We start from the raw sequence: 13333 nt of genomic DNA, 5'->3' as shown, positions 1-13333 counted from the left end.
TTGTTGAACTCACATAAATAGTTTTAAGAGTTTTTGAATTCTAGAGCACATATGAGTGGGTGAAATGTCCAGCATGCTTCTCACTAGCCTGTTTTCCCCTTTAGCCTCAGGCAGTTGCTTTCAGGAGTGCCTCAGTGCCTTGAGAGCCTTGATAGGGTCAGGGGCCTAAAGTTAGTTCAGCCAGCTGTAGGGAGTTGAGGGCTGGAGTGGGAAGGGAGAGGTCTGACAGGAAGAACAGAGAGATGGAGGAGGTAGCGCTTTAGAGGGGGACATATCAGAGGAAACCAGGCAACTGAAGGGAAGGTGGGAGGTGGCAAAATGGGGAAGAAAGAGCAGAGGTGTTGATGGCGGGGTGGGGGGTGCGGGCGGGGAGGGAGAGGTCTTAGAGGAGCCAGTTTAGGGAGATCTTGTTTTCCCAAGAAGCCAATAAAGTTCCACATTATCCTTAATAAAGCCATGCCAGAAGCATGAGTCATGCAACAGAAATTGGGAAAAGTATAGTGAACGCATATAGAAGAACCTGATATTCTTCTCAGGTTCTTTGATAACTTTTGTCAAAGTCAACAGAGAGCAAACTCTCTTCCTAGAAAGGGTTGGGAAAAAGTAGTGGTGAAAGCCATGAATTATACCTTTTGTGCAGCTCCATGGGTCCCTCTCCCAAAGAAACCATCTCTCAGGAAGGAAACATTTGCATGAAGATGTACCATGCAATGCTTTTTATCCTAGCTAAAAATGGGGGGGAAACCTAAAGTCCAAAAATAGGGGATTGTAAACACAGTACATACATACCCAGTGGTGTTACACAGCCATTTAAAATGATAGCATAATGTAGGGGGAACACTTTAAAGGGCGCGGAATGTAAAAAGCACAAGAACCTAATTCCAAACCAATTTAAACATCAGCAGAAGGAAATATAGTAAATGTTAGCATTAATTTTTCCATCTTGCTTTTCAGCTTATTTCTAATTTTCTTTAATTATGATGAGTGAATTTGTAAATGAAAGAGCACATCACACACACACACACACACACGTTTTTTGGCCAAGAGGCATGCAGGATCTTAGTTCCCCAACAGGGAATTGGACCTGTGCCCCCTGCAGTGGAAGAACAGCGTCCTAACCACTGGACCACCAGAGAAGTCCCTGTTTTTAGTTTGGTGGTGGTTTAGTCTCTAAGTTGTGTCTGACTCTTTGCAAGCCCATGGACTGTAGCCTGCCAGGCTCCTCTGTCCATGGGATTCTCCAGGCAAGAATACTGGAGGGGGTTGCCATTTTCTTCTCCATTTTTTTTTAATTTGAGGGAATTTAAAAATATATATACATATATTTTAGAAACTGGTCAAAAATGATGTGTGTGTAAAACAGTCACTGCATCACTTTACAGAAATTTTGAAAAAATAGTTGTCCTCCAGGTATGTGCGGTTCTAACACATCAGTCCCTTATTTCACTCTTGGTATTGAGACAGTTGACCTTACTGACAGGAATATTCGCTAGATATGGGCAGATTTGTTCAGTAAAGCACCTGGTGTGCACAGTCAGCCTAAAGGCCAGATGTATCAGAAAGAGGATGTTTGGTCCTACAGGCAGGCCTGCTCATTTGATTAATATTTATAAGAAATCATTCTTTCTTCTCTCAACCAAGACAGAGACACTGACAGGTGCAGGCACTGGACAGGGGATTCTGTGGTGAACGAAAACAGACACACTGTAGGAGAGATGGGGTTAATCAATCAGCCAGTCACACATGTCAATCCCCAGAGCCCCAATGGGGAGGCTATAAAGCTGAGAGCTGCTCAGGGCATTAGAATGAGGCAGTCAGGGATTGCCACTGAGCCAGGGCCAGAGGAAAACCAAATGTAACCAAGAGGAAAGTTATTTGTGTTCCCTGGAGAGGAATCAGTGTGAGCAGTGGCCCTGGGGCAAGAATGAGTAATTCCAAGGAGTAATGAGGAACAAAAGAGAACAGAGACACTTGGAAGGGGCCAAACACAGCTTGGCACAAGCAAGAGGCATTCAACTAGACAAGTAGAAATACGAGGTGGGAGCATGCTTGGGCATCCCAAGTTGTCCAAGTCCAGTTCTGGCTGGGCTGCTGAGTACTCGGAATGTTGTGTCCGTATGGTCTTGTCCACACCATTTAGTGTGATTAGACAAGCCCTCTCAGGGATCTGCCTCCTGTGTGTTGCAGGGATTTTAAAGGCATCGTCCTGAGCCTGCTCTGGGAGAGCAACGAGCACCTGCTGGCGGTCGCGGAGGTGAGGGCCCTGCCTGCCCTTCTGCCATCTGCTGGCCACATGCCCCCAGTGGGCTCTCCCCGCTCTTCTGCCAGTAATGACCTTTGGGTGAAACTGAATAAAGGGGACTACAGCCCCCGTGACCATAGCTACCCAGCTTCTGTCACCTTGGGTGGTGTTTTCCATCCTAGAATTAAAGCTCATCCATTACCCATGTATTCAGCCACCAAACCTTTCTTGGGTCCTGTGTGTCAGATATTTAGCATACCCAATACCAGGGACAAGCCTGGTCTCTGTCCCTGAGGGGCCAGCACCCAGCCAAGAATGACATGTGATGGCACCCCTGGGTGTGAGTCTTTGGAGCAGAGCTCTGGGTCATCTGTGTTAGTGGCCCAGCTTGGCACTCCATAGAAAGCTCTTGGTCTCATGGGTGAAGACCCATCTTAGTCGTGAAGGATGCATAGACTTTTACCATTGACTTGCTTGTGCCTCGCGTAGCCCTAGGACACTGACAGTGGTGACAAGGACAGACAGGGAGGAGGAGAGACCCCAGTGTGGGGGACAGCAGTTGAGAAGACCAAGGGGTGAGGAGAGCACAGAGGAGGATGCCAGGATCTTGGGCCAGAGCCCCCTGGAGAGGGGTCTGGCGCCCACACTGTCAACCCTCTCCCGTAGGAGTTTTACCGCAAAGAGAAACGCTCAGTCACCAGGCCCGACTGCATGTACGAAACCTTCGACCAGTGCGCGGAGAACATCTGCAAAAAGATCCTGGAGTACCACAGCCAGACAGACGATTACTACAACTCCTGCCTCATAGGTAGGTGTGGCCAGGTGACCACCATAGGCAGGTGGCAGGTGGGGCTACAGAAAGGGGGTGGCCACTCACAGCCAGAATGATGCCCTCCTGACCTGGAGGTCACATGAGGCAGAAGAGCCTCCCTGTGAAAAACTGACATCTTAGAATTAGGTAAAAACCTTGATCAGATTTAACTGGGGAAAAAACAATGCCCTCCCCCCCAAAAGTCGATTTTTCTTGAGAAATATAGTGATTTGTATCACTAAAAATGTTTCACTCTTTGAAAATTTTTTACAGCTTTATTGAGATATTCACTCAACGAAATAGGGAGGAAAGGGAGGGTGGGATGAACTGGGAGATTAGGATTGACATATATACACTACCATGTGAGAATCTGCCTGCAGTGCAGGAGATGCGGGTTCAGTCCCTGGGTCAGGGAGATGCCCTGGAGGAAGAAATGACAACCCACTCCAGTGTTCTTGCCTGGGAAATCCTGTGGACAGAGAAGCCTGCTACAATTCAGGCTACAATTTAAAGGGTCTCAAAGAATCGGACATGACCAAGCAACTGAACACGCACACAAATGTAAGTAAGATAGCTAGTGGGAAGATACTCTGCAATTCAGTGGATTCTAATATATTCACAGAGTTGTGCAACCATCGCCACTGTGAATTGCAGAACCTCTGTCCCTCTATCATGTTCCCAGCCCTCAGCAGCCACTGACCTCCTCTCTGTTCATCCAGTGTTAGTAAGTGTCATGTAGCCTTTTTATGGCTGAATCATATTCCATAGTGTGCATATACCATAGTTTGTTTATTTGTTCAGTGATAGACATTTGGCTGTGTCCAGCATTTGGCAGTTATGCATGGCGCTGCTCTAAACATTCACATGCATGTTGTGTGTGGATGTATGATTTCATTTCTCTTGGGTGTATAACTAGGAGTAGAACTGCTGGGTCATACGGTGCCTCTGTGTTTAATCGTTTGAAGAATCCTTGCACCGTGTCTACTGTGTGCGTGGGCTGAGATGAACTTGATAGACACAGCCTCCTAGAGAGCAGGGACATGAAAACAGGCAGGCAGGATGTATCTTGCCATTTATGTTGATTATAACAACATAAAAGGAGCTGTGAAAACACACCCATAGCTGCCCATCTCCTTGCCCAATTCTCCACGTCCACAGCCACTTGTGTTTTTGCAGTGGTTAAGTCCTAATTATCTCTACTTGTAAGGCAGGAAACCTAAGGGCCCATTACAGGCCTGCTATGGGTTGAGGGGCAGCAGGGGTAGAAGAGGGAGAGGATTAGGGGGTAGCCAGACCTGAGATCAAGACCCAGAACTGCCATTCCCCAGATGTATGACATTGACCAAGTCACCTCCCCTTGCCTGTAAATGGAGACAAGGATAACATCCACCATGCAAGACTTTTTTGAGGAGTAAACCTCTCACAGCCTTGCTGTATACAGGGGAAATCAACAATGGCTCTCATTCCTGTAGTTGTAGAATGACTGGAATTGAAACCACAGGCAGCATTTGGTTTCTCTAGCTCAGAGCTTCCCCACTTAAACTCTGTGGGGTTCCATCCTATGTGATCTTCCTCAAAAGAAAGGTTCCATGGTCACATGGGTTTGGGAAATGCTGCAGATCATGTCCCTCCCAGGAAGGCTGACAGTTCACATGAAATGAAGACTTCCATTTCCTACAGGGAATCAAGTATCCTGAGCAACTCTCCCACTGAAAACATGTAAAAATCCTGGATATAACTGTTTTGTGATAAACTTTTAAATGCATGGATGAGCTAGCTGTAAAGTAAGAAATACTTAAGGCCTCAAGATTAAGTGAGAATAGGAACACAGATAAACTGAGCAGTAACTCTGGCTATTGCCTTGAGGGCTTGGCTGACTCTCAGGTCCACTTGAGCCTCTGTTTTCATGGCCTCCAGGTCGCTGGGAACAGAGACCAAGCCCCAGACCACCCAAGGTGTGCAGCCTGAAAGGGCACAAGCCACAGAAAACTGGGACTCCACAGGGCTCCATCTGCAGAGTCAAGGGAATGAGACAGAAACCAAAACCTCCTCCCCCACTGACTAGAAGGAAAGTGTCTTGTTATAAACCATGGCACTGGACAAAGGGGAAAAACTCTAATGAGAATCTATAAGTCAGCTCTTTTGTGGTGTTTAAACTGAAGTTGCACTTAGATAAACCTGAATTCAACTTTGTGTTTGTGGGTCATCCGAAAGATTTCTAGATGATAGCTTAAAGTGATTTTGAGTGTGTCATGCCCGGATGCTTCTTTAGTAGAGATACTACAGATCCTCTCCAGAGAAGCCTACTTTCAATTCAGGCCTCCAGGGATTCCCACACATAAAATGCCCCAAATAAGAGCTCACTGTAAAACAACACACACACACACACACACACACACACACCACAGCAAAAAGTACCTTCAGCATGAGGCAACAGAATGAGATCAGTAAGGACTTCACATATTGAATGTATCAAGACACAGAATATAAAATAAATAATTATTTCTAGTTAAATAAAAGAGGAAATTAGAAATATGAGTAAGGAGCAAAAGCCTATTAAAATGAGCAAGTAAATATGAACCAAGTAAAGTGAAGTCGCTCAGTCGTGCCTGACTCTTTGTGACCCCATGGACTGTAGCCTACCAGGCTCCTCTGTCCATGGGATTTTTCAGGCAAGAATACTGGAGTAGGTTGCCATTTCCTTCTCCAGAGGACCTTCCCGACCCAGGGATTGAACCCGGGTCTCACACATTGTAGGCAGACACTTTACCGTCTGAGCCACCAAGGAAGTCCACCAAGTAAAGAGAACCAAATAAAGAGAACCAAATAAAGCTTATGTATATTGGAAAAATAAATCGTTGACATTTTAAAATTATGAATGGCTTTAGTGCCAAAGAAAATAACCAAAAATGTAACACAGAAAAACAAAGGACTAGAAATAAAGGAAAGAGGTGAAGAGAGATGAAGGAAAGAGCAGGTCTGGCATGCAGCTACTTAGAGGTCCAGAGGGGAGGAGGAGACTTGGGTCAAGGTGATATTTGAAGAGAGAATGGATGAAATAGAACTGCTGAAAGGTGCAGTGCAGTTTATAAAGTGCTGGCAAGTCCTGCAATGTGAGAAGTCCTTTGAACTTGCTTAATCCAGTATCTTTAATACCGGTTTGCCCACAGGACCCCTTTTGATGGAATAGCTATTGCCGCACTGTAGACCAAGCCTTTCTCTGTGGGAAACTGCATCGAGCCTTTGTTGGAGAGATGGCCCCAGCAACTTGGCTCTGCTCAGTCCTCTCCCCTGGCCCCCACCCCCAATTCCTACAGAATTACGGGCCCAGATGAGGAGATTTGAGGAGCTTCTGCCCCAGGTGTGTTGGCTGGTGATGGAGAATTTCAAGGAGCACCATTGGAAAAAATGTTGTGCTTCCACCAAAGAGATCAGAGAACAGTTCTTGAATTACCAGGAAGAGCTGGAGAAAAGGAAGGTGGGGCCCCCGGGATCACCCTGGGAGTTCAGACATAGAGGCGGGGCATCAGCAGAACTGAGTCCCAGGAAGGAGTTGGGCCAGGCCTGGGATTATTGGGTGGGGGTGAGGGACAATAGGCCCTGGAGGGATAAGAGCCGAGCCAACAGCTCCTTTATGGAAAGGATTCAGCACGTTCCTTGTTGGATATAACAGGTAGGTTGGCTGGTTCTGTGGGGCTGTGGACCTTGAGATCAACAATGATTGTCCACTTGGTCCTTGGAACCAGAGGACGTTCATGGTATTGATTGTATTGGACTGAATCCCTGATTGTCCCGGGGAAGATGCTCAGCTCTCCCACTTGCTAACCCTTGGAGTTGGCTCCAGCCATGCCTCAGTCTTGTGTACCTGCCACTCCTCTGCATATCCACAGCCCTTCACACACACCCAGGTCAATGCACACCTCATGGCCATAATTGGCAGAGGACATAGGCCAGTGACTTCTTAGTCCTGACCTCAAGACCAGGTCAAAAAACCCACTGATTTCTGGATTGTCTGAAGGATGAAAATGCTCAGAAGCTCCACCCAAATCTCGGACACCCTGCACAGCTCCAAGATATGGAGTCTCTATGTCAAGTGGAAGAGAAGAGGCAGGGAGATTTGGACGCCTTGATTGTGGTAACCAAGGAGAAGCTGGAGGTCAGTAGTGCCTTCTACTCCCATGTCTAGGTGCTGAGGGCTGCCCTGCCCTCCCCGAGGTCACCCCAGCTGACAGCCCACCAGCAGCACTGAGCCCGGCCCTATGCTGGCACCCTGGCCAAAGCAGGGCATGAAAGTGGGCAGGTTTTATAGGTGGAGATGCTCTTTATTGGCTGTTTTAACTTGCATTTAAAATTTTCTAAATTGATTAGTAATGAGAAATTTTTTCTCCCAAGATCCATGTCAAGTTTTCTTTCCTCTTTGGTAAATTGTCTGTGTGTGTCCCTTGGCCATTGCAGAATCATTTCCTATCTTCAAGTCACTCTTAGGAGAAGCCTCCTGGAGAAAGACCAGATGCCTGTTAACTTTGACACAGTTGACTCATGGCCCTGGTTTTGTCTCACGCACTGCTCTCCAAACCCATCTTCAGCCTACCTTTGGAGACAGGGCCCTCTCATAGCACCATGCTCCCTGTGTTTCCTCCAGGAATGCATAAGGAAGTACGCCCGGTTTTTCATAGCCACCTTGGCCACCTTCACCGAGAAGTTCCTGCTGCAGTTGGATGAGGTGGTCACCATTGACGATGTCCAGGTTGCAAGTATGCGCCCCACTGGCCTTTGTGCCCTGGCCCCAGGGGGTTGGTGACATAGGTCATGGATCTGGAGGAGTCTGCTTTCCCCCAACTCCACCAGTATGAAAATAGATACTCTATTGAGGGGACTGATGAATTTTTTGTTTCTTTTTTTAATTAAAATGATCTTTTTGTAACTAAAAAAGCAAATCCCTAATGAGTCAGATTACATATAAAAAATGAAATCCTAATACTAAATATTTTCATAATCTTGGGGTATGGACAACTTTCCTAAGTTTGAGAGCTAGAAGCTGTAAAGGAATGGTGTGTACCTCCCTGTGGCCAAAACAAAAGTAAGGGAAAATGTCAAAAGATGGAAGGACAAACCACAAACTGGAAAAATATTTCTAATAACTAATAGGTCAGAGAATGGCCTGATATTCCTGTGGTATGAAGAATTCTTAACAGGTCTAGTTTGTAAACAGGGCAAACACATGCAATTCAAAAGGTCAATAAATGTTGAAAGATGCTTGACTTCACCAATGATGAAAAGTGCAAATATAAACATTGTTAAGATACCATTTCTCACCAAGAGCCTGGCAAAGCTTTTAAATTCAGCACTGGTGAGGCAGGAAGCCCCAGCACCGCAGAGCCCCTCGAAAAAGTGTACCTCCACCCCTTCTCTTGGAGAACCCTCTGTCGGTGACTTCAAAGTCCTGAACGTGTGTGCTTTGACCTAGCCGTTCTAACCCTGGGAACTTATCTGGCAGAAATACTTGCATACTTTTCCAAAGATACATTTTCAAGCATATTCTTCACAGCAGTGCTTGAAATTGCAAAGAATTGGAAACAGTGTTAATATCCACATATAAAGGATTGGATAAATTATGGTCCAGATATAGGAGGGAATTCTATGCAGCTGTTCAGGTGGGTGTGGTAGGTCTCTATGTGCCAGCTGGAAACACCTGAAGGAATACTGTCACAGGAAAAAGCAAGGTGACAATCATACTTACCTGTAATACTATTTTAAAAAACACATAGGTGACATAAACATGCACCCTCACTTGTATATAAATGAATCTGTGTGAGAGAGAAACAGAGGCAAAGAGGGACAAAATGAGAAAAGCAGAGCCTGAGAAACAGGTACCCGACTGTTGATGACCACCTCTGGTGAGTGGCATTGTGAGAGATTTCTAAAGTCTTTTTCCCCATTAGATGATGTTTAAATTTTTTATACTATGTGAATTGCTTTTTATAACTATGCAAAGACTCAAATCATATATTAAATATTGTCCATTTATCTCTCATCTATTAAGTAATTAAAATATATTATTTTTATTTTTTAAGTTTGGATTGCAAAGACAATGACTATTTTTATAGTAAAATAAGAAATGCAATATGAGTTACAAAGAAAGAGAAGAATATGGTCCTTCCTCCCAGAAATAGGTGCTGGTAACATTGGCTGTCCTCCTCCTGGTCATTTCCCTTTGGTCACAGGCCTGTGTGTATATCAGTGGGGAGATGGGAGGGTAGATCACAGGTGTGTGCTCCTTTGTAACCTAATTTCCCCTTGGGCGGATGCAAGGCCAAGCCAGTCACCATTTCCGTGAGCACTTCCAGTTGCTGTGCATCTTATTTTATTAGTTAATCCCCTGCTGGTGCATACGGGCCATGTCTAGCTTTTCACTCCTCTAATTGTACTGGAAGGAACATCTGCATCGATATTTCTCTATTTGGGGGCAACAACTTCCTAGAAGTGGGTTTTCTAGGTCAAAATGTATGTGCATGCTGGGGTGCTGGCCACTGTCTAGTAGTGGAGGCCTCTTTGGCAAGTGTGAGCCTGGTTTGGGAAAGTGGAGCCTGCAGAGATACCAGAGTTCAGACTAGAGAAGGAACAGGCAGTGGAGCCAGCAGGGAGGCAGCCTCGGCACCTTGGAGGGGAACCCCTGGGCCAGGAAGACCCCCTGCATCAGGCCCATGGGGTCCTCACCTGCTCTGTAAATAGGGCTTCTGAGCCAAGTGGCCTGGCCCCGCCATGCCTGCAGACCAGGGTGCAGAGAGCTGCTCTGGCCTGCTGGTCTCACTCCAGGAACAGAGCCCCTTTCTCTCCATGTCAAACGGCAGGTCAGTGAGCCAGACATGAGAGAGACAACCTTGAATGTGTTCATTCCAGGAGAAATTCTTAGTTTAGGACCCCTTTGAGCTAGTATAAGCCAAAGAAGTCTCCAAAGAGCATATTCAGGAGCTCATAGAAGCTGCGAGAAGGTCAGAGCATCATACGTAGGATTTTGGAGCTGGGATGCACATCCAAACCACATCTCACATATTCCAGCTTTAACCCTCCTGCCTGAGACTCTTTAAGTGTGGAAGAGGGGAGCAAGGTTTCATTTCTGTAAATGTAAGGTCGGGGGTCCCCTTAATATCAGGCTGTGGATGAGGCCCCCATCAGTAACCCATCTCTTGCTTGCCAGAGATGGAGCCCCCCAAACAGAAAACCTCAATCCTAATACGGAGGAAACTCACCGGGCTGTCCCTGGAGGAAGAGAGTGAGAAGCCCCTGATTGAACGGGGGAGCAGGTAAGAGCTGAGAGCAGGGGTGAATACCACACATGGCTGTGTTTGCTGGGGGTGGTGTGGTGGAATGGTGAGGGGCACGAGCTCTGAAGTCGGACAGACCTGATGACTTTGGAAAGGCTTTGTGTCCTAAGCCTCAATTTCCTTATCTGTGAAATGGGCATGGCAGCCTCCCTTACATGATATTATCAAGAGAAAGCTCAATGAGATTGTGCTTGAAGTGCCCGTGGCACCTACTAAGAGCTCAGCAGCTGTTAGTTTGTGTGATAAGGACCCATGAGGGGACCCCGAAATAAAGAGAGGCCTGTCCTAGTGTGGAGTACCTTCTCAGATTGCAGTCAGTACTGGGATTCACTACAGCTGTCTGTCATGTATGACAAGAGCTATAGAAGTGCTTATCCCCTGTACCCCAGGAATGTGACTCAAAGAAGTAAGGCAGTGATTTACCCAGCTAAATTGTCAGCAGTGGTTTTTTATCATGGTAGGAAAAGCAAGCCAGGAACTGGTGACTGGCACCTGGCTGGGCGAGTGATAAGGAAACCGAGATCCAGAAAAGGGAAAGCCCTAGAGGCATGGGATTCCCCTTCCCCATGCAGAACCCAACTGTCTATACACATGGATATAAGCTGTATGAAAATGCCGAAAAGAACTTGAAGAAGCTTAATCTTAAATGCTCAAGAGTTTTTCTTTTAATTAAGGCATTTAAAGTATGATAATTTTTTTTTAAAGAAATGTTAACCATTTCCACCAGAGATGGAGGGTGCACAGTAAATGACGAAGCTAAGCCTTCAGGACTTTTCATGCATGTTTATTTGTAGAAAGTGGCCAGGAATCAAACCTACTGAAGTCACCATCCAAAACAAGATTCTCCTCCGGAAAACACCATGTATCACAACCACCAAAACAACACTGGGCCACCTGGCATCCGTGGAAGCCCGAGATGCTGTCTACCTGGTGAGTGACGAGACGAGGTGGAGGGGATGCACCCCGGGGAGTGCTGCCTTGGGAAGGAGGGGGGAGCTTGTCGTCACCAGGCACCCTGGCATCTGGTCAGATGGAGCAGGTGACACGCATCAGAGTACCCCAGGGCACAGCACTGGTGACAGCCAACATTCTCAGGCACCAGGACACAGGCCACAGCTCCTGTCCAGTTCCAGCAGTAGCTCAGGTCTCATGGCGTGAGCCCCAGAGCCACAGGAGCCCAGACTGGAGGGCAAAGGAAGGCTCTCCAGTGAACAGTCAAGACAGTATGAGGGGACAGAGCAGTCAGAGGCTTGGAGGCCATGGGAGCAGTGAGTGATGATGGGTGGAATAATTACTGAGCAGCTGCTGCAGCTTCTGTTCTCAACACAGGGCTTCCACTGGATTCTTGTAGCAAGCCCACGAGGAAGGTAGAATGGTCCCAACGTTACTGCAGAAGATACCGAGTCATAAAGAAGTGTGTCCCCTCTATGCCACCAAGAATGACAGCCAGGATTGGACCCAGGCCTATTAGACCCGTGGGGCTCCCCAAAGAGGAAGCTGCACCTGAGGGTGCCTGCTGGACCTTGCAACTCCAAGGATGTCTGGACCTATGGTTCTGGTGCCCCAGAGAGGAACCTTGTACTGCCCAGAGATATGCTGACCCTGGTATTTGGAGACCCCTTAGTGCCTAGGCAGGCCCTTCCCCAGCCACCAAGCTAAGCCCCAGACAGTGGGCACAATTCCACTGCTGAGTTCAGTGAGGACTTAAGGCCTAGTGGGCTCAGCCTCTCGAGGAAGCCAGGACCCCTGAGCTTCAAGGAGACTATAGTGTGGTGGTTAGGAAGGAGGGCAGAGTCCAGAATCAGGTGGACCAGGAGCCTAGTCACTGCTCAGTCTCTTCTCAATTAAATAACCTCAGGCAAGGCTGTGAGCCTCAGTTTTCCAATCCATAAAATGTGGAAAACAGCAAGGCCTGCCTGAGCTTTATTGGACATAGTACATGAGAAATGACTTGTGGAACTCTTGCCAGTGCCTGGAATGGGTTCCAAGCCACCCGCCAGCAGGTTGCAGCATCCCTCTAGAGCACTGAGTGTCCTCTAGGGGGCACAGTCCAGAAGTCCTTCCTCATGTGGCCTCTTCCTGCTGCTTGCTCCCAGAAATATTTGGCATCATTTGAAGAGGAGCTGAAGAAGGTCCAGGAGCACACCGCACTGCAGGTGAAAGAGGCTCAGCGCTGGAAGGACAGCTGGAAACACTCCGTGAACATCATCCAGGGCCTGTACTTGTGACACTCTCAACCCTCCCTAAATAAACGGCTTATTTTGTGTAGATTCCTTCATCCCTCTACCCACCCTTCCATCCATCTGTCTCTGCCCAGTGCTGTAGCCTCACAGATGAGGATATGGCATGGTTCCTGCCCACATGGAGATTACTTCCAATGAGGAAGACAGGTGAAAGGGGGTATTCCACCTGGTCAGCTAGGATGGTAGATAACAGGGATGGCTAACTTAAATAGAGACCCATAGTTGAGGGGAAATAACTTCCACAAGGCATGATGGGCACTTCATCTTGGAAAATGAAACAATTGAAACTTAAAACTTACAGGAAAGAGTATATTGCACATTTAACAAAATGCGAGTTTTAATTGCAACTGTGCACTGATTCCTAGACACAACAAAGACTTCATCTGCTGTTGACTGGGTATCTGGTTATTTGTATGACCAATGATAACCTTTTGGCAGAAGTCTTCTAGGCCTCCTTAACTTGACTAACAGTCTCTTTAGTCCTGTGACACTCAGATCACTGTCTTTGGAAGTTTGCTTCCCACCATCTTCCTTGTCGCCTTTCTCTTCCTCGATTGCCCCGCAGCCTCACTATGACCAGTGGCAGTTGTCAGCAGCTGTCTGCGCCTTGTGGGCAGGCGGCTCATGGTCCTTCCTCTACTTCCTGAGCTCCTGCTGTGCCAGTATGGTTTGTATGTTGTTGGTGCTTCAGTTTGAGGTTCCATGCGCTTTG

General features: G+C 47.1%; 1 protein-coding gene across 4 annotated transcripts in view; it reads left to right on the top strand.

Annotated features, from left to right (window-relative positions):
* Nucleotides 1-12980, top strand: part of CCDC180 (coiled-coil domain containing 180) — a 56609-nt gene extending 43629 nt beyond the window's left edge. For 2 of the 4 annotated variants that reach the window (XM_070375611.1, XM_070375610.1), the window contains exons 32-39: nucleotides 2188-2254; nucleotides 2909-3050; nucleotides 6371-6531; nucleotides 7072-7209; nucleotides 7696-7807; nucleotides 10252-10357; nucleotides 11173-11308; nucleotides 12475-12980. In XM_070375611.1, the coding sequence (XP_070231712.1) occupies nucleotides 2188-2254; nucleotides 2909-3050; nucleotides 6371-6531; nucleotides 7072-7209; nucleotides 7696-7807; nucleotides 10252-10357; nucleotides 11173-11308; nucleotides 12475-12606 (994 nt within the window). In that variant the 3' untranslated portion in view covers nucleotides 12607-12980. Of the gene's footprint in view, nucleotides 1-2187; nucleotides 2255-2908; nucleotides 3051-6223; nucleotides 6532-7071; nucleotides 7210-7695; nucleotides 7808-10251; nucleotides 10358-11172; nucleotides 11309-12474 lie in introns of those variants that run through there. The other 2 variants (XM_070375612.1, XM_070375613.1) reach the window with 2 other exon arrangements.
* Nucleotides 12981-13333: the final 353 nt, after the last annotated feature.

This window comes from Bos mutus, chromosome 8 (assembly GCF_027580195.1).
Source record: "Bos mutus isolate GX-2022 chromosome 8, NWIPB_WYAK_1.1, whole genome shotgun sequence".
Taxonomy (NCBI): Eukaryota; Metazoa; Chordata; class Mammalia; order Artiodactyla; family Bovidae; genus Bos; species Bos mutus.
The sequence above is the reverse complement of the archived record's forward strand: the minus strand, read 5'-3'. Positions and strand labels throughout refer to the sequence as shown.